This window comes from Scyliorhinus torazame, chromosome 6, assembly GCF_047496885.1.
Source record: "Scyliorhinus torazame isolate Kashiwa2021f chromosome 6, sScyTor2.1, whole genome shotgun sequence".
Taxonomy (NCBI): domain Eukaryota; kingdom Metazoa; phylum Chordata; class Chondrichthyes; order Carcharhiniformes; family Scyliorhinidae; genus Scyliorhinus; species Scyliorhinus torazame.
The window spans coordinates 128,540,979-128,564,093 of record NC_092712.1 but is presented as its reverse complement, the minus strand read 5'-3'; the positions used below and the strand labels follow the sequence as shown (position 1 = coordinate 128,564,093).

Sequence of the window (23,115 nt, the reverse complement as noted above, 5' to 3'; positions counted from 1 at the left end):
AAACGTACCCTGAAAACACCATCTGTGGCCAAATCTGTTCTACTGGGAATGTTTGAATATTTCACCATAAATAGGCCAGGGAACAGTGGTAATATGGAAAATTTGAGAAAAGGGTTTGAGGATAGAGGAGTAATGCAGTTTAGGAGGCTTCATGAGCCCTACTCTCTGAGGGTGAAGGAAATGGCATGATGGAAAGGAGAAATTGGTTGATTTTTTTCGGAAACCTCTAAGACAGTCTGTTATGTTTGTAAATTATTCTCTGACGCTAGTAAAGAGAAGCAATTATTTATCGACGGGTATTGTAACTGGAGAATTGTTGGAAGAGATATTGCTTATCATGAAACTTCCAAAAGTCATATTAAGGCTATATGCGTTCGTTCAAAGATGTAAATTTTCTGGAAGAATTGGTTCTGGGGTATCAGGTCAGTTTGAAAAGGAATGTCTTGAATATCTCTGTGAATTTGACGAGCTTCTGAAAGAACATTTGAAAAGTCAATATTGTGGCTCAGGGAAGACCAACTTTTTAATGCACAGAATCTACGCCGACTTTATCATTATAATGGCAGAGTGACTCAAAAACCAATTCACTAATGAAGTAAAAGATGCCAAAGACTATTCCATAATGGTTGATTCAACACCAGATGTGAGTCATGTAGACCAATTGACATTAATTTTAAGATATGTGACCAGTGATGGTGAAATTGTAGAGCGATTTCTCTTTTTTCCAGCTACAATCCCACACTTCTGAATACCTGGAGACAACGGTTTTGGAAATCATTGCAAATTTAGGTTTGGCAGAGCTTCAACAATGTTGCAAATATGGCAGAAACATATTCACGTCTACAAGCAAGACTGAACAATGCAAGCCCGTGTGCATTATTCATCCCATTTCTGTTGAATCCCTTGAATTTAATTTGCAACACAACAGCTGAATCGTGTGAAGCATCCATATATTTATTTGAATTTGTTCAAAACGTGTATGCCTTTTTTTTAGTTTCCACGCATCAGTGGAATATGCTGCAATCATGCTTGGATCAAGCACATGGAAAACATTTAGCGGTCAAAATAATTTGTGACACCAGGTGGTCCGCTGCTGCAGATACTGTTTCAACATTGAAACTGAACTTTGTCAATTTAAAGGAATGCTTATCAGACATAGCCACATCAAAATCAGTAAACCACATGTGAAAGTTGAAGCAAAATCCTTAACAAAGAAGTTTTGCTGCTTTGTGGATTTATTTACCTCAAAGAATTAATGCCATCAGCAAATCACTGCAAAATGTTGAAAACACTTTATTGAATGCTTCCCAATTGCTCGCCAGAGTTAGATGTTTTGTCGTGGAAGGTCGAAATGACTGTACCTCAGGGGAAGCAGGGGCACTAATAGTAAAAAAAAGAATACAGGGCCCTCTGATGATGAGACGCATACAAGCCACAGGGGGATATTTTTTGAATAAACTAGAGACAATTAAATTACTTTAAAAGGGAAAGAGAAGATTATTATTGGGACTGTCAATGTTATTTGTGACACAACAATGGTGCAATTGTAGTGTAGAAGTGAATCTGAAGGAAAGTGTTGAATTATTTTGTGTACTTTTCGACAAATGCAAATGCTAAGAGCCGCTGCGATAAGAGATTAATTGAATTCTACCAGGAGGACATAGACACAAATCTTTTTGAAGATGAAGTGAAACAATTCATTCATTTCATTGATAATGAGGAGCTCTGTGCTTTGAGACCATCAGCTGATTTGTACCGACTTGTACGTGATGGCTTGCAGGCAACCTTTCCAAATGTGGAAACCATTCTTGAAAGTATTTTTTACAAACCTGTCACAAATGTTTCCAGTGAGAACGCTTACCTGAAGATCAGGGGGTGAATGCCCTTGACTGCTGAAGTGTTCCCCGACTGGAAGAGAACATTCCTGCCTGTCGGGCATTCAGCCTCTGATCTTCAGGTAAGCGTTCTCCAAGGAAGCCTTCAGGACACGTGACAACGCAGAATCGCCGAGCAGAAACTTATAGGCAAGTTCCGCACACGAGTACGGCCTCAACCGGGACCTTGGATTCATGTCGTATTACATTCATCCCCCACCATCTGGCCTGGGCTTGCAAAGTCCTACCAACTGTCCTGGCTTGAGACAATTCACACCTCTTTAACCTGGGATTACCCCTCTCTCTGGATCTGTAAAGACTTAATTACCTGCAAATGCATGCATTCAAAGTATCGTCTTGCATCTTTGACTTGGTCTATATATATGTTTCTGGAACCTACCTTTTCATTCACCTGAGGAAGGAGCTGTGCTCCGAAAGCTAGTGATTTGAAACAAACCTGTTGGACTTTAACCTGGTGTTGTAAGACTTCTTATTGTGCTCCTTTAAGATGTTTTTGAACAGCTACTTCATTGACCAAGTTTTTGGTTTCCTGGCCTAATAGCTCCTTATGTGGCTTGGTGTCAGTCATGCCTTGGGACATTTTACCATCTTCAAGTTTCCATGAAAATACAAATTGCTGTTGTAGTTAAGGTGAACAAGAGTCGTTCTGCTTCTGTGTGAGGGAGGAATTTTATAATTATAACTAAAGGTGTTAGAAATCACTGAGTTATGTATTTTTTTAAATTTGGGGCGGGATTCCCTGGCCTTCCCGTGGTCTATTTCTCAGCGGTGGGAGGTGCCCTACCATTGGCCGGAGGGGGGACCTTCTGGTCCCGCCACTGTCAATGGGATTTCCCATTGAATCCGCCCCATTCTGCCCCGAAACCCGCAGTGGGGGTACGCCGTCGGCAGGACGGGAAGATCCCACCAGTGTGAACAGCCGGAAGATCTCACCCTGGTTCAAATTTTATGTAGCCCTGATTTCAGAACTTGTCAATGTATTGATCTAAAGATTTATTCGATAAGGGCCTTGATTAGGTTACTGGCTATTGTGACATTACTGTGTATGTTAAAAGATCTGAAGCACAATCTTTGCAACAGTGTAATGGTAATGAGACATCCTGATATTAGATCATCAGGAATCTTTATTGGAACCTGGAGCCCAGACCATTTGCCTCAATACACCCAGTGATACTTTTTTGGGTAAAGAGGTTTCTCCTGAGTTTCCTCCTTGATTCTTTGATGACTATCTTATATTGATGGCCTTGCATTTTGCTCTTCTGCAAAGTGGAAAGAAGCAATCTTGCTTTGTCTTCTCTATCAACATTTTATAATTTTCAAGACCTAGTAGGCCACTTCTCAGCTTCTCTTTACAAGGGAAGAGATCTAGCATGTTCTCTCAGTCCTGGTATCATGCTTGCAAATCCTTTTTGTACTCTCTTTAGTGCCTCCACATTCTTTTTATAATATAGCAACCACAAGTTCACATGGCACTTCAAACGTGGTCTGACCAATGTTCAATACAATTTTAGCATAACTTCTCTGCTTTTCAATTCTATCTTTTTATAAGTAAACCCCTGTGCTTGGTTTGCCTTCTTCATGGCCTTATTAACCTGTGTGATTTGTGTATTTGTACTTCCGTTTCCTGTTACTACTGTACCCAGTATAGCTCCTTATTTTCTAAATGAAAAGCAACCTCCTGATTTTTCTACCAGAATGTAATGGATGGCACTTGTCAATTTGCAATTTATATGTCCTTTCTGTATATTTATGAATGCCATTTTAAAATTTGCCACAATGCTCCTCCGGATTGAAACTGAAATTGAATATTTAGCATCTCCCCCCCCCCCCCCTGTTATTTTAATAAGAAGTCTTACAACACCAGGTTAAAAACCAACAGGTTTGTTTGGAATCACTCACCTGATGAAGGAGCTATGCTCCAAAAGCTAGTGATTCCAAATCAACCTGTTGAACTTTAACCTTAATTTGTAAGGCTTCTTACGGTGCCCACCCCAGTCCAATGCCGGCATCTCCACATCATATTATTTTAGTACCTTAGTACACCCAGGTTGTATGCAATCTAAATTAAGTGTGTAGTTTTTTCTGATTCCAGATTTTGACGGAAAACATGTGATGTGGCTTGGCTGAGAAATAATTATCATCACTGCAACAAAGTTTTCAGGTCAGTCAAATCTTGATACCACATGGATTTATTTGCATGGCTGGCACCTGGATTGGGACACACCCAAAGCTGTGCAGAGACCAACAAGGAGTGCTCTCTTAGGAATACTAGAGAATGCTGCAAATACTCAACAGATATACGTTTAAAACCCAATTTATATAGAATTAACAATGTGAACATGGAAACAATGGTGGTTCTGAAACAAACAGAATTGCAAATTGGGTCTGCTATGTGTTCCATTATGGTGTTAGAGAGATTAATATTCATTACTGCTGGAGGTCATGTGATGTGAGCACAGGAGCGCTTGTGTTTTCACGAGCTCTGGTTCTGCTCATCTTTTAATCCGTTGTTTCATCCTTGTGCACATTACTTTTTGTCTTTTCCTGGTGTACATGGTTTGTACTTTGTTCTGAGAATTGTTGGCTGATATTTCTGCATGATGGAGCCGAGATAGAATGTTTAAATCCTCGCTGGTCGTGGCAGCTAGAAGTCAGGGTGGAGCCCTGCCACTAGTGGCGCTGTTGCTTTCGAGTGGGGTCTTTCCCTGACGGTGCGGTGTGCATCGACGGATGATGGCAGCCAGCGAAGATATTGTTTTTGCTAAAGGTCTCGGCTCTGCTGTGCACGTCATCAGGGCCCAGTTCCAAGAGTTGCGGAGTGTTTTTATGGAGGCGCTGGAGATGCACAAGGAGGTTCTTGCAGTGGAGAGAGCACAGTCCCTGCTGGGAGCCCACCTGAATTTGATGGAGCACATTTAATCTTACCTTTGAGGCTTGGGGCCAGTTTGGCCTTCTGACCTGTGTTGTCCAGTTCCGGATGTTGGTCATGAGGGGATGGAGATGGCCGAGCCGGTCGAGTCATCCCCCAGCTGGAGCCTAGGTTGGTGACAGCCTGGATTCGGGTGCGACAGCATGTTGGAAGTAATGATGTCTCGTGCATTAACCTTTGGGATGCTTGAGAAATCGTTAGGCGTCGTCATTAATCCTGATCCTGCTTCATCCTTGATTTTGTTTTCTCGGTGTGCTAATGAAGAAATCTTTATCCTGAGGACTGCCCTGCATCTCAGTTGTTATCCTGGACTTTGTTGATCATGTCTGCTTGATGTTAGAAATGTTTTTGCTTTTATAGGGAAGTATATAATGTGGTTGAGATGGCCGGTACCATAGGTTATCCTGATTTAACGAGTTCCTATCATGAATGTTGAATTTTGGATTTGTGCACAGTTTTTATCCTAAATGTATAAAAGGAAGGTGAGCAGAGCTGGAACGGGGTGAAGGGCGGAAGGCTGGGGTTGGAAGGGTAGTTTGTCCTTGCTATGATCGAGGAATGGGCCACAGTTAGAGCTAATCGGTTTCGGATTTTAAAAAATCTTTTAATTTTGATATTGAACAGCTATGCTTTAATCCTTTTTGTGTTGCTAACTTTTGGTTGGTTCTTAATTTGTCTCTATTTAATCACGTTTGCTCAAGAGTCGCCAGGTATCTTTCGACACCGCCACAAGGCTCAGAACCGAATACTGATCAATGACTCGATACACCAGTTAGTAAGTTCAAAAGCAATGCTCATTTATTTACACACAATCAAATCTACTCATGCATAAACTCTACAAACTAAACTACCACTATTACTAAAGCCTATACTTAGCTTTGGGCGCCCACTCAGTCAGAGGAACAATGGCCGTTGCTCGATTCTGAGGCTGCTGGGTTGAGCTGTTTACAGGGTAGCAACTAGGAGCGTCTATCTCGTAGCGTGCGTTGACTTGGAACTTACTTGGTCTGCTGTAGCTGCTAGGCTGGTCTCTTTCTTCGCCGAGAGCCAAAGCCAAAGGAGGGCGTTCTCCCTTGGGGGATACCTTTTATACCCAAAAGGGCTTCGCGCTCTTTTGGGCGGGCCTTGAACGTGGCCTCAACTAATTGGGTCTTTCTCAATCATCGGCATCGATTTTCCTCCAATAGAGGGGTGGTTCCCTGATCGCTGGGCGTGTCCTGGTGACTGTCAGTCAGCTTTGTCTTAGCTTCTTCTGGCGCCGGGGAGTCTGTCCTAACATTGTGTATCTAAATGTTTCCTTTTTGTCCCCGGAGATGGCTCATTAGTATGTAAATCGTTTGGTAGTTTCTGTCCTGTCTGAACTTTTAAGGTTCTAATCAACTGACAGAGCTTGCACCTGCTTGTTTCTTAGCATTGTCCAATTTTCCCTGCAGTCTTTGCAAGTGTCCATTTTGTAATCGGGATGTGGCCATCCCAGATAGCTACATTTGGGCCCAGCAGACTGCACGTTATCTTGATGAGGACTGGGTTTATCTGACTTTTCCTGAGGGCCGAGTCAGTCTTTTCTCTTAATATGGGTCACCCTCCTTGACTCGGTTATTTATTTCTCACTCCTTTCTCTTTTCGTGATTCTCTATGGGAGACCCAGGGTCCGAGGTTTGGGGTCTGAGTTTTACTTGAATGTGTGGTAACCAACCCTGTCTTTGTACTATTGTAGTCATATGATGATTGCATTGTGGGCTATCAATGTAATGTAATTTTCCCCCTAGCACTGGGGCTCTTGTGGGTTTTTCTCCTCTGTTGTTTTTCGTTGAAGTGATGCGTATGATGTAACTCTTGTTGACAGTGTTCTGTTTTGGTGCTGACGGGTCTTGTATCCGTGAAGGGAACATGTTGGGGATGTTTGTAATGGCTCCTGTGATGTGCTGTACCTATTTACATTGATACCTATGGCTTTTTTCACTTTTTCCTTGTTTTGCTGTGATATTTGTAAAGATTTGAAAATTTCAATAAAAATATATTTTAAAAATCATTCACTACTGTCAGGAGAAGAACGGCATTTTAAAATATCAACCTTTGCAGCTGCAATTATCCATAAGCATGTGGTGTTCTGCAAATGTCCTAAATGTTTATTTATGTTGAGAATGCCATTCACCCAGAGAGAACTAAAATTAGCGCTCTAGGATTGTACCAGTTCTAAAGGATACAAAAAGCTGAAAATCACAGGTCAGCAACTTCTGGGTTCTAGAAGGCATGCAGCAAGATTGTGGCAAAGAGAAAAAAAGCTTTAAAAATAACCTAAAGCCACATCACACTGGTGGGAGTGAGTTGTGATGGATACCCATCCTGCACCAATTTGTGACAGTAATTGGATGTTATCAAAAACTGTCTTGGACAGGCTGTTTGAAACTAATTTACATCATTTTATTACCAAGAGATAGTATGAGCTTCACAATAAAATTGAATAAGATACTCTAAAATTGCCTTAAATTAGTGGAGCAAGCTGTGAAAGATACTTCATTTATACAGCTACTTTATTTAGTTGAGTATCTGTTAGGGGAAGCGAATAAAACAAGTAACTGGACAGATTTTTAAAAATGGTTCAGTATCGCTGGTAATTTTTGCTATGTTATAAAGTAACAAGTCACAAACATTAAAATAAATTAGTGTAGTTAACTACTGTAGTTATGTCACTCATATTATAGCATGTCTGTAATATAACACATGCACAGAGAATGATATATTGATGGTATAAAGGCTGCAGCTCTTTGAAATGCACGTGTGTGTGAACAGAATCAGAATATCTTGATTCCCCTCAGTCACAATCACTAGCTGGACTCTTCTCCAAAGAATGCTTATCTATGTGAGGTGTTGGCAAGCTGCTAGTCCCATTGAACCATATTAAAGAAGAAGCCACGTCCTCCTGGAAAGAACAATGGGTTGAAGTGTGGGGAATCTGCTTTTGGTGAAGACTTTTGTCTTTATCCTAGATCAAAAATGAAAGAAGAAAGAAATTGCCAATGAATTGCTTTTTGAAGTGTGGCACCTTTTGTTATAGTGTCCAATGTGACGAACAATTTGTGCAAAATAAGATCCCACATTCAGCATGTGAGATAAGTGACCAGATAATCTCAGTTGGTGATGTTGGTTGAGGGAGGAATGTAGACCAGGGCACTGGGACAATTCCTTTTTCTTTCACAAAAGTGCAGCAACTGTCTGAACAGACATTTAGAATCTTAGTTTAAGATCTAACCTTGCAGCAGTGATGTGTCAGCCTACATTACATGCTCAACTCCTGGTGTGGGCTTCTGAATCAGAGATAAGGATCCCCCCGGCACAATATTCTGTTAGTTCAGAAGATCCCAAAGTGGATTGGAACATTGACGTAATCAATGGGGTGGGCAAGGGAGTGACGGCAGGACAGGAGAAGGGTGGACTGGTCTCATAAATCAAATGGGAGAACTACTGAAATAGTCATGAATCATCAGAAGTAGTGCATTGTGGAGTGATTTCAGCACAAATGTAATATGAAATTCTTAGCTTCTATAAATTGGCAGTGTTTCAAGCATCCTTCACTGTGCTAACCTCACCCCGGAATGCACCTCTTCTGACTTTGCAAGACGGTATTGATGGCTGTCTTATTGAAACACATTACCTGGTCGTTATCACTTTGCTGTTTGTGGGACTTTGACTGCTGTGTTTCCTACATTACAGTAGTGACTATACTTTTTTATGGGATGTGGGCATCGCTGACTAGGCCAACATTTATTGCCACTTAACTATTGCCACTAATCTTTATTGTCACAAGTAGGCTTACATTAACGCTGCAATGAAGTTACTGTGGAAAGCCCCTAGTCGTCACACTTCGGCGCTGTTCGGGTACACAGAAGGAGAATTCAGAATGTCCAAATTACCTAACAGCACGTCTTTCGGGACTTGTGGGAGGAAACCGAAGCACCCAGAGATAACCAATGCACACACAGGGAGAATGTGCAGACTCCACACAGACAGTGACCCAAGTCGGGAATCGAACCTGAGACCCTGGAGCTGTGAAGCAACAGTGCTACCCACTGTGCTACTGTGCCGGAGGGAGTTCCAAGATTTTGACCTAGTGACAGTGAAGGAACAGCAATATATTTCCAAATCAGGGTGGCTTGTGACTTGGAGAGGAACTTGCAGGTGGTGATGTTCCCATGCATCTCCAGCCCTTGTCCTTCAAGATGGTAGAGATCATGGGTTTGGAATGTGCTACAAAGGAGTCTTGGTGAATTGCTACAGTGCATTCTGTAGATGGTACTCACAGTTGCCACTGGTGGTGGAGGGAATGAATGTTTAAGGTGGTGGTTAGGGTGCTCATGAAACAGCTTGCTTTGCCCTGAATGGTGTCATAATTTGAATGTTGCCGGAGCTGCACTCGTCCAAGTAAGTGGAGAGTATTCCAACACATTTATGTCTTGCGCCTTGTAAATGGTGGACAGGCTTTGGGGGGTTAAGAGGTGAATTACTCGCTGCAGAATTCCTCATTTCTGACCTGCTCTTGTAGCTACAATATTTATATGGCTGGTCTTGTTGAGATTCTGGTCAATGGTAACCCCAGAAAGTTGATAGTGGGGAATTCAACAATGGTAGTACCATTCAATGTCATGGGAAGTTGGTTAGATTCTCTCTTACTGGAGATGGTTATTGCCTTGTACTTTTGTGACACAAATGTTACTCGTCACGTCCCAGTCCAAATTTGAATGTTGCCTACATCTTGGTGCGACTTTTTTATCTGAGGAGTCGCAAATGGAACTAAACACTGTGCAGTCATTAATGATCATCCTCTCTTTAACCTTATGATGGATGGAAGGTCATTAATGAAGCAGCTGAAGATGTTTGAGCCTAAAACAGTACCTGAGGAACTCTTCCAGTGATGTCTCAAGGCTGAGATGATTAACATCCAACAACCACAATCATCTTATTTCTGCTCTTTATGACTGAACTGCAGATGTGCACAGTATTGCTGTGATACTAGGAAAAGTACTCTTGACCTTCTTGGTGCCACATTAATGTCAGTAAAAAAATAACATCTTGCCTGTTCTTTGACCTCCAGCAATCTCTTCAAGGATCAATTGGTCGGCCCAGAAACCCGAGTGAATCCAGTCTGCTTTTGCCGAATTTGGCATTGAAGTTCTAAAACTGGCTGTAGGCCCATATTAGCTTATTCAAATTAAATAATTTCCTGTTTTTGATAAAGGTGCCAAACATGAAAAATTCCTGGTTACCAATTATGCAGCTGTCATACTTCTAGGGCAGGGGAGCGGAGCGATGATCGGGGACATGAGAACGTGTCCAGAAATCTGTCTGGCCAATATGAATTTTGCAACTAAAAAACAGGCCCATAGGGATGAATTCCTCCCCCAATGTGTGCGAAACAACCTGAATTGCAAATTGCTGGTTTGAAGTGAGGAGGGCGGGGAAAATTCACTGTGTAAGCAGATTTATGAGAAATGGACACTCGGGTAAGTTGGTGAGCAGGAGATATGGAACCAGTCTCAAAGAAAAAGTTAATGACTTCAACAAAGGAGGAGATGGGGAGAAAAACCATGAAAAAAGGAGGAAAAGGGAAAAACTATTTGATAATTTTCTTTGCTTGACTCATTGCCTGTTAAATACCTTTTCCAGTTAAATTGTAGATTTTACGAGAGTTGACTCTGCTTTATATAGCTCTTTGCTTTAAATGTTTCAGGCTGTTAATATTTTTTTAAACTACCAAATTTGTGAGTATATGAGAAAGTGCACACCTTGAACACCAGGCTTTCACAATATACATGGCAGAAAATAGTATGTCCCTTTTAAGGTCCACTGCATTCAATAGAATCAAGTGGGCACTGGTGTTACATATGCATGAGATGAACTTTACTTGAAGAAGGCATTCTGTTTGTTGCAACTGAAAATTAGAGTTACTTTGCCTACATATCTACATATTTAGTGATTTGGACAATTGTGTTTTCCTGGTGGAAGTGGGTCTTCAAGCAACAATTGACAAATTTTCTCAATAATCTCTTGGGTGTTGTGCCACCTTCTGAGGCACTCAAATTAAAAACTTCCTGATCAACAAACCTTGTTGAGAAGGCATTTCATGTTCAGGTGAGCAATTTCACCTCATCCATCTCCCCATCCTCCTTTTCATAGTATAGGGAACTGCATGTTCTTGGTCGAAAACTACGGATGGGACCAGAAGAAATCCTGCCCTGCTTTTCAAAGAGCTTAGAAAAGTGACCAGTCCAATTCCTGACCGGATCTCCAATGATGTAACTGTGTGATTGTCTTTATCACTGGATCTTTGGTAACAACGACTTAAATGTATAACACTTTTAATTGCATTAAACACCTCAAAATGCTTTACAGAGCATTACAGTGCTTCACAGGGCAGCTGAACACTTAGCCACCATTGAGAGTGCTCAAGAGGCCAGAATTAAAGAAGTATACGTATCTCGTAGGGTTGTAAATTACAGAGATAGGGAGGGGTGAGGGCAAATAGGGATTTGAAAACAAGGATAAGAATTTAAAAATGGAGATGTGGCTTAGCCGGGAGCCACTGTAGATCAGCGAGTACGGGTGACGGATGAATCGGATTTGGTCTGAGCGTCGACATAGGCAGTAGAGTTTTGACTAATCTCAGGAAGGGTAGAAATACGGGAGGGCAGCCAATGTTTCTATTAGAATAGTCATGTCCAGTGGTAACAAAGGCATGGACGAGGGTTTAACAGCAGATAGGCTGAGGCAGTTGTGAAGTCGGGCGATGATATGGAGATGAAAGTAAGCTGCTGGACACATTCTGCTGTTGTTGAAAAGACATCTTTCGCTGCGAGCAGCGACTGTTCCAGATCGGAGTCGAGCGCTTTCCCCACACCCCTCCCCTTTCGGAAAATAAACCCCCACCCACCCTCTAAATCGCCCCGGCTGCAAGATGAATGAGGAATACGACGTGATCGTGCTGGGCACCGGGCTCACGGAATGCACCCTTTCTGGTCTAATGCCGGTGAAGGGGAAGAAGGTGCTGCACATGGATCGCAACTCTTACTATGGAGGTGAAAGTGCATCTATGACGCCCCTGGATGATCTGTACAAAAGATTTAATCTCCCTGGTTCACCGCCAGAGTCCATGGGCAGTGGAAGAGACTGGAACGTGGATCTGATTCCAAAGTTTCTAATGGCGAATGGTCAACTTGTGAAGATGCTGCTGTATACTGAAGTCACTCGGTAGCTTGACTTTAAGGTCATTGAAGGCAGCTATGTTTACAAAAAAGGCAAAATCTACAAAGTCCTATCTACTGAAAAGGAAGCCTTGGCATCTAACTTGTTGGGTTTTATGGAAAAAAAATCAATTCAGGAAGCTTTTACAGCGCGTTTCCCTTTATGATGAAAATGACCCCACGACTTGGGATGGCATTGACCCTAAGAATACAACAATGAAGGGTGTGTATGAGAAATTTGGCTTGGGGAAGGATGTCATCGACTTTACAGGCTATGATCTTGCCTTGTATAGGACTGACGACTACCTTGATCAACCTTGCCTAGAGTCGTTAAACAGAATTAAGCTTTACAGTGAATCACTGGCTCGCTATGGGAAGAGTCCATCCCTTTACCCTCTTTATGGCCTTGGGGAATTGCCTCAGGGTTTTGCCAGGTTAAGTGCCATTTATGGTGGCACCTATATGTTAAACAAGCCGATTGAAGAAATAATTATGGAAAATGGACAAGTGGTTGGAGTAAAGTCTGAGGGAGAGATTGCCCGCTGCAAGCAGCTGATCTGTGACCCCAGTTATGTGTCTGACCGTGTGAAGAAAGTCAGCCAGGTGGTTAGAGTCATCTGCATCATGAGTCATCCCATTAAGAGCATAGCAGATGTAAATTCCTGTCAGATTATCATTCCCCAAAATCAGGTCAACAGAAAATCTGACATCTACATTTGCATGATTTCCTACGCCCACAATGTAGCTGCTCAAGGAAAGTACATTGCCATTATTAGCACAACAGTGGAGACCAATGATCCAGAAAGTGAAATTCAACCAGCGTTGGATCTTCTGGAGACGGTGGAACAGAATTTTTTTGGCATCAGTTATCTGTGTGCTCCTGTTGAAGTGGGGACTGAAAGCCAGGTTTTCATATCTAGAACATATGATGCAACCACTCACTTTGAGACCACTTGTGATGATATCAAAGATATTTACAGGAGGATGATGGGTGTTGAATTTGACTTTGAAGAAATGAAGCGAAAGCAGAATGATATCTTCGGAGATGATGCGCCGAATGAACCTTCAAAGTAAAACCCCCTGAAATCTTGTACTTAATTGGTTGATTCAACTTTGGTGTCATTAAGGAAATTAATGAGCACTGCAGAAAAGGAAGTTTATATTGTGGGGCCGGCTTATTTTTTATATCGCGTCTTCAAGATCCTGACAATTATTGCACTGATTCTAGATGGAAACCCCATCAATTGTCTTTGGCATCATGTGTAAATTTTGCTAATATCTTCGGAGTGCTGTCCAAAGAAGACAATTTACCGATGTATGAAAAGATTTGATCAGAGATTCTGCAGGAGGAGTAGTGGGGTTGTTGGGTGGGGGGGGGGCGTTGTTGGGGAAGCCAGGACTTGATTCGGATGCATTCTTTACTGTAAACGTGGAAAGATGTAAAAATGCTAAATCAATATTCCATATTGTCTGTGGAAGTATTTACTGCCATCTGCTTTAACATCAGCTCTAACATTTAATGGGTTAAAAATTCATTTGTGTAATCGACTAACAGTTTATAATGGATTGATTCTATGTAGAACTACAAGTCACAATAAAAACTTGTATGTACCACCAGCCTTTTCTTTAAAAAAAAAGAAAAGACATTCTTTAACAGGCCTTTTAGAGGTTATATTGATACTGAATTCCCTTCCTTTCCAAAGGCCCATCCAGCATAACAAATGAGGATGAAATATCTGGTAGGTTAGCAGATTTAGACTTAGATTGCTTCTCACGTCGGTTGAGACAAAGCATGTGGTTACGTCTGTTTCCGTAACTAGTTTTTCCTGGTCACCAGTTTTAACAGATCACCAGCCTGTCACGAGAGGCTGTAGCTTGAGGAACACCACTCTGCGTCAAGCATGTCTGACCAGGAGATGCCCTCTCTTACCATCTGCCATTGGCATATTGGAAGGATTTACAGGTTGATGCTCACCCTGTTTGGCCGCGTTATAAACGCATCTTCTGAGCTTCTGGGTCAGAGGCAGGGACGCTACCCACTGCACCACGAGACCATCCATTTAGCAGCAGAGACATCTGGGTAAATAAAGGAAGGAGAAAGAAAGCATTGCATTTATAGAGCGTCTTTCATGGTCTCAGGATGTTCCAAAGTGCTGCACAACCAATCAAAATTCCCTTGTAGTACAGTCACTTTTGTAAGATAGGAACGCCTGGATGCCAATTTTGCACAGCAAGGCTCCATAAACAATAATGAGATAAATAGCCAATTAAAGTGCCTTAGCAATGTTGGCCATGCTGTTAGTCTATGATTAATGCCACGGGATCTTTTATATCCAGAACAGATGGGATGTCAATTTAGCATAGGCATTAATATTATTCCACGGTTAATTGGAGGAAAATCTAGGCTTTATGTCCGAAGGAATATAAAATGGCTCGCTGACTTTGGACAGTGGATAACTGAACCAGGCTAACCAGAAAGATTTGCCAAGCACTTTTAGTGAAGTAAAAGTAGTTTACACTCAGAATGGGGTACAGTCACATTTTAATATTGCTCACGCATTTACAGCTTGTTCAAATTGACCTGGTTTGTTGATGTGGCAGACACTTTACTGGTTTCTAAAATATATGTTTTATTTAAATTAAAAATACTGTCTTTGTACGTATGTGTATCCATATGCTAGGTTCTCCTTCCTTTCCATCAAGTACCAATTTTAATGTTAAAACTGTCAATGTCCCAGGATTTACCACAAGACCTGGAAGAAAATTTTGGATATAAAGATATATTGGATACTGTCCACAAGTATATCCCAGAGTTTTTCTTGTGGAGAAACACCATATTATTAAATCGAAGCTCAGGGCACCACATGAAGGACCTTTAGCAAGCTGAAAATAAGAACAGAAAATGCTGGAATCACAATGTGTATTTGTCAGCAACTCATAGACAAAAATAAATTAATATAATCCATGTGCAGAATTCCAATTCTCATGTAAGATGCAGACCTGAAAGATTAACCTGTTGTTTCTCTTTCTTTTACTGAATGCCCTGTTGTTATTTCCAGCATTTTATATATATTTTTCTGATAGCAAGGGTTTCTTTATATTCGCTCAGATATAACATTACAAACATATCTGAAACTGTAGTTTATTTGAATGTTATTCTTTTTTTTATTAGTCTTTGCAACTCTTGGAGGATGCCGGTTCCAACGAGTGCTTTGCAGCAGATGGCTATATACTTGGGAATAGTGTCTGGAGGAGGATGTGCAGTTATGTATTACCTTATGCAGCGTGAGTACACACAAACACAACCTGCTAAACCTAGTTCTGCTTCCAAGACACCTTTTTCCCACTGACATGCAGTAGGTATTCAGAAGACAAATATCACACACTTCACCTGCACTAGTAGTAGACTGAATTACTTGAAGCCAATTTCAAAAATAGTTTGTAATTCTTAAACTGGTTCGAAAGCAAACTTCTTTGTTTCAGCCTGCTGTGATGCTAGCAAGGTCCTCCTTGCTAACATTTGTAATTGCTGTGTCACTGAGGACAGATATATCCTGGTTAAAGTCTAGAATCTTTGTTGTTGTACTAATTTGTAAACCTCTCATGTCACACGACATGTTTGAGTGCCAGATGGTGTACTGCAGAGTGATAGAATGCAGGTTCAGATTCACAATTTGCCCAAACAATCAATTACTGACCTCACTTGTGTCATCATGTTGAAGTTAGGTGGCTTCCTAACAGAGCTGATTAGATGGAGAATCATTGCTCTTGTACACCCTTTACAATCAGGGTATTTAAAGATGTCGCCTGAAGACTGAAAAGCTCATATATATCTGAAACAACCCCCACCACATTTTGTCTGTTACTGTCTAATACAAGGACCATATATGATGGATTGTGGTGGTGCTCATTGGGAACTATCGTCACCAATTTCCTTCCCTTGCTGCTCACACTAGCTTCTGTTAACAGATCAAAGCTCATCCTCAGCTCTGCACTCTCCTCCAAAATGTCTGTTCACTTGCAAATTGGTAGGGGCAATCCAGAACAATATTAAAATTAGACCATTCAGGTGTGAAATCAGGAAGCACTTCTTCACACAAAGGGTATTGGAAATCTAGCACTCCAACAAAAGACTGTGGACGCTGGGTCAATGGGAATTTTCAAGGCTGAAATCAGTAGCTGTTAAGTAAGGGAATCACGAGGGATATTCAGCAACGGTGGGTAATTGGAATTGAGGTAATGATCAACATTGATTTAATTCAATAGTGGAACACGCTCCAGGATTTAAAAGGCCTACTTCTGTTCAGATAGCATATCATGTGGATGACTGGCATTTACTTGGCTCAAAGATAGTCATATTTTGCCTTTTATTGAATAATGGCCATTTAAATCATGGCATTTGTTGTTTCTTACCAGAAACTCACCCCTTTGTCTTTCTTCCTATTCCTCCAACACCTCTTTTGAACGCCTTGCTTTGTTTTACCCTTCTTGCTTTTCCTTGTTGTCTGCCTCGCCCAAGTCACCACCTGAGCCTAGTTCTTCTCCAGGAAACCCTGCCTTCCCTTTTTTCATGGACTGAATCATGATCGTTGGTAACTACAACTTTACCTCAGTTTACCTTGCCATTACAATAATAATTTCCTCAAAATTCACCATTATCTCTTAGTATCAGTAGCTGAGTAGATGGTTCCATTTGATTGCCAGAAATATGTTGTTGCTGAGTTAGACCTACATATAGTCTAATGCTATACTAGATTGTGGATTTGGTGCAAATCTCTCATGAATAATTGGTTTTATAGAAAATTTTGCCAAGTCAGAATACTACAAGTTGGCGATCGAAGAACTCAACAAACATGACACTGCACTAGAAGCCCTGGGAGCTCCACCACTGCAAGTCCGAAATATCAAACTCACTGACAGGAACAATCGAGTGGATGGAATAAGTGCAAGGGTACAGCTTTCAGTTAGTATTTCTCACCCAAGCTATGCTTTTGTACCTGATTTATAGATTCTTTGCATGCGGAGCAGAAATTCCATGAAGCAGTTTTCTTCTTCCATGTGTACATTGGAGTTTTCATACACCTTAATTTAACCTCACACCTTGATTTAACCTCTCACCTTACTCAGAGTTTCCCTGCAATGATGTTATGTTAGGGGATACAGATCTCCTTTAAATCATGACTAGGGGTGTGAGTGAATGTATAATTTGGGGTGCATAATTCCAAAAATTGCATGCCAGTCTTTGGAATCCAGATAAATTTAATGTACTAAGTAATTGTGTTCTATTGATTTACAGATCAAAATCCCAGTATGTGGAACAAGGTCAGCTGGATATCTCCACACCTATTCTGTTAGAGACAGTGTACAGAAGAGGTAACCTATAATGAGTGTAACCAACTAATTGAATGCTGAATGTCTTTTAAAAATCACTTTGATGTTATAAATATGTATTCAGTTTGTTCTGTTTGCAAGAGTTATGATGTAGGAAGGGATCTGGCGATGGACACTAGATATCAGCTTCAACTCATATTTTTGTTTTATGGGGGTGGTTTTGTACCCGTGTTAACTGTGAGTGCAAACAGCTTCATGGGCGCAAATTCTCTTGAAGATCAGAAAATGAGATTTTCACCGGCGAGATTGCATTTTAAATTTCCCCCACCCTCGCCGGTGACATCATGATTATTTTAATACATTTTAATAAAATTAGCTTCCCCACAATAAGTTTAGAATTTCCCCCTCGCAGACATAATATCACGTCGGCAAGGTTTACAACTGCTTTTAAAAATGTGAAGTAGTCGAGGGGACCTCGCCAGGATGCACAGTTAAGCATAACCCCAGGTGGAAGAAGGACATACCCCCAGCAGTTCCACATTGGCAGTAACCCCAGGTGGAAGAAGGACATACCCCCAGCAGTTCCACATTGGCAGTACCCCTGGCAGGGGTGACTTCCAGGGGTGGGTCCTCTGGGAGCTGCATTTGGGGGGGGGGGGGGGGGGGGGTGTCTGTCTGTCTCTGGTGTTTGTGGAGGCGGGTCCATTATGTCATGGTAGCAGCAGTTTCTCTTCTTGAGGAAAGAACAGTTGTGGGGGCTGTCCCTATGAAGCACTGGAGAACAAAGAGGCAGACCCGTAAATAAAATTGCTGTTGGAGAAACAGCTGCTACCCTGACTTAATGGATCCCTGCAGAGCTATAAAAATGAACAATCTGATTCAGCGCTTTGAAGTTCTAGCGAGCAGTCGATCACAATGCTTTTAGCAGGTAACGGAGTGTGAAATTCAATGTAAACAATCCAGTTCAAAGCATTCAGCCTCCTAGCCATAGGCGCAGTGCCTTCAGTTATTTAAAAGGCAATGAAATTGACTGTGTGAAAACCACTTCAAAGGTTTCCACCACTTTAAAAGCATAATTTTCACGTTCATCTCACAGGCTTTTAACATACTAGCAGTTTTTAAAGGGTTTAGGGGTACAGATAGGATCACTTTCACACTCATCCTATTATGAGAAAACTATTTCATACACACTGGCTTACTGTTTAAAGGGTTTAGGGATGCTGATGTGAACATTTTTACTATTATTAGGGGTGTGTATTTATGAGATAATGAGTGACTGTCTAAATGGTGTAAGGGTACAGATGAGCATATTTTCCCTTTATTACGGGAAAGCTTTAACTTTTACATACTGACTGACTGTTTAATGGTTTTTCAAGGCTGCAAATGGGGAGAGCAGCCTGTGGAGCCCTATTCCAAGGAAGACCCCAGACGTGAGCCCCTTCAGACCTGAGCCCATCCAGTCCAAGCCCCCCTGACCCTCACCTCCCATGAAGGACCCCCCTCGGGCCCCTGGCAGCAATTGTTGGGAGGGTACCCACCACCTTGCCACCCTTCGGATGGCAAGGTAGCAGGTTGGCACTGCCAAGGGGTGGGGCCTGAAGGGGGGAATGAAGGAGCCGTCTGAGGGGGGCTAAATGAGGGGGGGGGGGGGTCGGAGGAGTGGCCGTGCCAGTGATTAGGGTGGGGTGGTTCCCTGCCTGTGATCTGGGGTGGGGAGGGGGGCTGCAGCAGCTAATGGAGATCAGAGCGCACTTTAAAAACAGCACTCTGATCGAGGTGCGGGACCTGCCTGAAAGATTAGCTCCTGCCCCTTTCAGTTGCAGCGTGGATCCCGGTGTGCCACGGAACGGCATGGAAAACCTGGTTTGCGGAAACATTTTTTTTCCAAATGCCATGGAATGGCATGTCAGGGACTCTCCTAGCGCCAGTGGAGACCAGTCCTGATTCTATGCTGGCGGGAGACTTCCAAATGGAGAATCCCGACCCATCTCTATTCAATGATTCCCACTGAAAAATGTGCGCATCTGATATCGTGTGAGGGCAGGGTTCAGCTTGGCTGTGGCGGAACTCTTTGAATGAGTGACCTGATGATGCACATTCACTCATTATGAAATCATAAAGAATAGCCACTTGGATGAGACACCTGAGGATAGGCAGCACCACTAGGTCTGTGGCTGAACAAAACTCACGCTTATGAGAAACAGTGGGAATTTTTCTGAAGAATTGTCAATTATGAGTCTACCTGTGTTGTTAATTTTTGTTAGGTGGCTTCTCCGAGAAGCTGTGTTGCAGTTGCGGGATGGTCAACAAGTTTCAGTCTACCCCACGACCAAGGATGAAGACCACCAATGTTAATACTTGTACAAAACTAGATTCTTCAGGATGCAATTCAATTTCTGATGCTATTTTTAAAAAAACAGCCAATTAAAAAGTGAATTGAAAAGCAGAGTACCGTGATGATGGAAATCTGATATAAAAACAGAAAATTCTAGAAAAACGTTCAGCAGCTGAGGCGAAATCTATGTAGAGAGAGAATGCTTCAGTTCTATGATCTTTCACCAGGACTGGGGAAAGTTAGAGATGTAATTGGTTTTGAGCAAGTGGTGGGTACAACAAGAATAAAAAGATCTGTTATAGGATGGAAGACAGGATTGAAAATGACAGAATGAGCAGAAACAATGCTTTCAATTTCCACCCATCTCTTACCTTTAGATGGTTCATCTCCAACTTGTCTCTTCCCATCCTTGGCTCTGTAAATACTCTATTCCATTCTCCCATTTCCTCCGATTACGTTCTGATCATGTAATCTTCCACAACAGTGCTTCTGAGACATGTTTTTTTCTCAACCAAGGATCGTTCCCCTCCCACCCATATCGGCCGCATTTCTGCCCTCACCCTTTCCCCTCCCTCCCAGAACCATGAAAGGCTTCCTCGTGTCTTCACATTGTACCCCAGCAGCCTCCACGATCAGTGGATCATTTTCAGCCATTTCTGTCATCTTCAGCTTGATGCAACCACTAAACACATCTTCCCCTCAGCATTGCAAAAGGACCCTTCCCTCTGTTGTACCCTGGTCCATTCCACAGTAACCCTCAATACCCTGTTCCATCGCCAGGGCCCCATCCTATGCAAATGTAGGAGGTGTCACACCTGCCTCTCTCCACACCATCCAAGGCCCCAAACACTCCTTCCAAGTGAAGCAGTGATTTCAATTTAGTTACTGTATTCACTACTCACAATCTGGTTCCTCTACATTAGAGAGACCCAACGCAGATTGGGTGACCGCTTTGTAGGACACCTCAATTCAGTCCACGAGCATGAACCTGAACTTCTAATGGCCTGTCAGTTTAATTCTCCACTTTGCTCTCGCGCTGACATCTCTGTCCTTGGCCAACTATTTAGTTCCTGTGACGCTCAACGTAAACTTGAATAGACCTCGGGCTGGATTCTCCACTGTCTGGATTCTCTGTTGTGCTGGCAGCGAAACCGAGCCCGGGGATTTCCCCGACGGCGTGGGCTGCCCACAATGGGAAACCCCATTGGCCGGCTGGCAAGACGGAGACTCCCGCCCTCATTTGTCCATGTGGTAGTACAGCCTTCTGGACTCCACACTGAGTTCAACAATTTCAGACTGTAAGCATTTTCCCCACCTTGTTTCCTTTTCTTTGTTGGTTACATTTTATTTTCCTTTCAGGTAGCAGAACCCTGGCTCTGGGCACATCTTTTTTGTTTTTTTCTTGCTCCATTCCTTTTTGCCCTGGAAGCCTGTCATTCTTGTGAAGAGTTCAAGTTACTTTAATCAGTAAAGCCAACAATAGGTTAAACCGCTAGATTATTATTTTCATAGAATATGTATAATTAAGAAAGTACTTCAACTGTATGTTGATACTAAGCGAAGCCATTACTTTGAAAACATTCACTTGCAAATTGCTTGTCGTTCAACTGGCAAATATGGAACCATTTCCTTCCTAGTGTGTAAATCAACAAACATGTACCTTTCAGATCTTTTGTGTGCCTGTATTGAGTGCTGTTCCCATCATGTATAATGCCTTGTGAGCTAGATCCTGAACTTCTGACCGGAACGGTAACATTTGTGTATTAAATGAGAAATCTAAGTTGAATAAAGTTTCAGACAGCATCAGACTCAAACATAGCAGAACGTATGGGAAGTGAACTACACTGATAAGACCTGCCTTGTCTACATAAACAAAACATTGCCAGGTTTTACCATCAGTGGCTCAGTTGACCCAGCCACACTGCTGAGGTTCTTGCCACTGGCAATATGCCATGATGGTACAAAGACAAAGCTCGCCTCCTGACATCTTCCCCACCATAACATAGCTGTCATTCCTCAGGCCATCCCCAAAGGGTTGGGAAATTCAGCCTGACAATTTATTGCAATACCAAGAGAGTGCTGTATTGTTGGAGATACCATCTTTTGGATGAGATGTTGAACCCCTTTGGCTCTCTCAGATGAACATAAACAATCCCTATTTCATAGAGCAGAGGAGTTATCATGATGTTCAACACAGCTCTTTGGTGTCAAAAATCAAGAAACACCCTTATGCAAGCATAAACCTTTGGAAATGATCAGTGCTCCAGTGTTTTCTCTATAGAATAACTCCCCTATTTAGATGTGAAGCTGGGCAAAAGGAAGAAACCATAATTGTGCTTTATCAGAAGAGGACAAATTTATTTTCAAGGATTACATATCTCTACTTAACCTGGATCCCAGTTACCAGTGGCGTACCGCAGGGATCAGTTCTGGGTCCTCTGCTGTTTGTGATTTTCATTAATGACTTGGATGAGGGAGTTGAAGGGTGGGTCAGTAAATTTGCAGACGATACGAAGATTGGTGGAGTTGTGGATAGTAAGGAGGGCTGTTGTCGGCTGCAAAGAGACATAGATAGGATGCAGAGCTGGGCTGAGAAGTGGCAGATGGAGTTTAACCCTGAAAAGTGTGAGGTTGTCCATTTTGGAAGGACAAATATGAATGCGGAATACAGGGTTAACGGTAGAGTTCTTGGCAATGTGGAGGAGCAGAGAGATCTTGGGGTCTATGTTCATACATCTTTGAAAGTTGCCACTCAAGTGGATAGAGCTGTGAAGAAGGCCTATGGTGTGCTCGCGTTCATTAACAGAGGGATTGAATTTAAGAGCCGTGAGGTGATGATGCATCTGTACAAAACTTTGGTAAGGCCACATTTGGAGTACTGTGTACAGTTCTGGTCGCCTCATTTTAGGAAGGATGTGGAAGCTTTGGAAAAGGTGCAAAGAAGATTTACCAGGATGTTGCCTGGAATGGAGAGTAGGTCTTACGAGGAAAGGTTGAGGGTGCTAGGCCTTTTCTCATTAGAACGGAGAAGGATGAGGGGCAACTTGATAGAGGTTTATAAGATGATCAGGGGAATAGATAGAGTAGACAGTCAGAGACTTTTTCCCCGGGTGGAACAAACCATTACAAGGGGACATAAATTTAAGGTGGAAGATATAGGAGGGATATCAGAGGTAGGTTCTTTACTTCCACAGGCAGTGCATTCCATGCCCCCACTACTCTCTGGGTAGTCGAGTCGGAAACATTAGGGCCCTTCAAGCAGCTATTTTGGATAGGTATATGGATTACAGTAAAATGATAGTGTAGATTTATTTGTTCTCAAGGGCAGCACGGTAGCATTGTGGATAGCACAATTGCTTCACAGCTCCAGGGTCCCAGGTTCGATTC

The 23,115-nt window shown here is 42.2% G+C and overlaps 1 protein-coding gene and 1 pseudogene across 7 annotated transcripts in view; both read left to right on the top strand.

The window, feature by feature from the left end:
* The window catches only part of coa1 (cytochrome C oxidase assembly factor 1), a 130,004-nt gene extending 108,458 nt beyond the window's left edge, over window positions 1–21,546 (top strand). For 3 of the 7 annotated variants that reach the window (XM_072508796.1, XM_072508797.1, XM_072508798.1), the window contains 5 exons: window positions 3,988–4,056; window positions 15,235–15,347; window positions 16,862–17,025; window positions 17,359–17,435; window positions 19,658–21,546. In XM_072508796.1, the coding sequence (XP_072364897.1) occupies window positions 15,254–15,347; window positions 16,862–17,025; window positions 17,359–17,435; window positions 19,658–19,748 (426 nt within the window). In that variant the 5' untranslated portion in view covers window positions 3,988–4,056; window positions 15,235–15,253 and the 3' untranslated portion in view covers window positions 19,749–21,546. Of the gene's footprint in view, window positions 1–3,987; window positions 4,057–5,564; window positions 5,600–15,234; window positions 15,348–16,861; window positions 17,026–17,358; window positions 17,436–19,657 lie in introns of those variants that run through there. The other 4 variants (XM_072508793.1, XM_072508792.1, XM_072508795.1 and 1 more) reach the window with 3 other exon arrangements.
* LOC140425016 (rab GDP dissociation inhibitor beta pseudogene) lies at window positions 11,678–13,387 on the top strand (annotated as a pseudogene).
* Window positions 21,547–23,115: the final 1,569 nt, after the last annotated feature.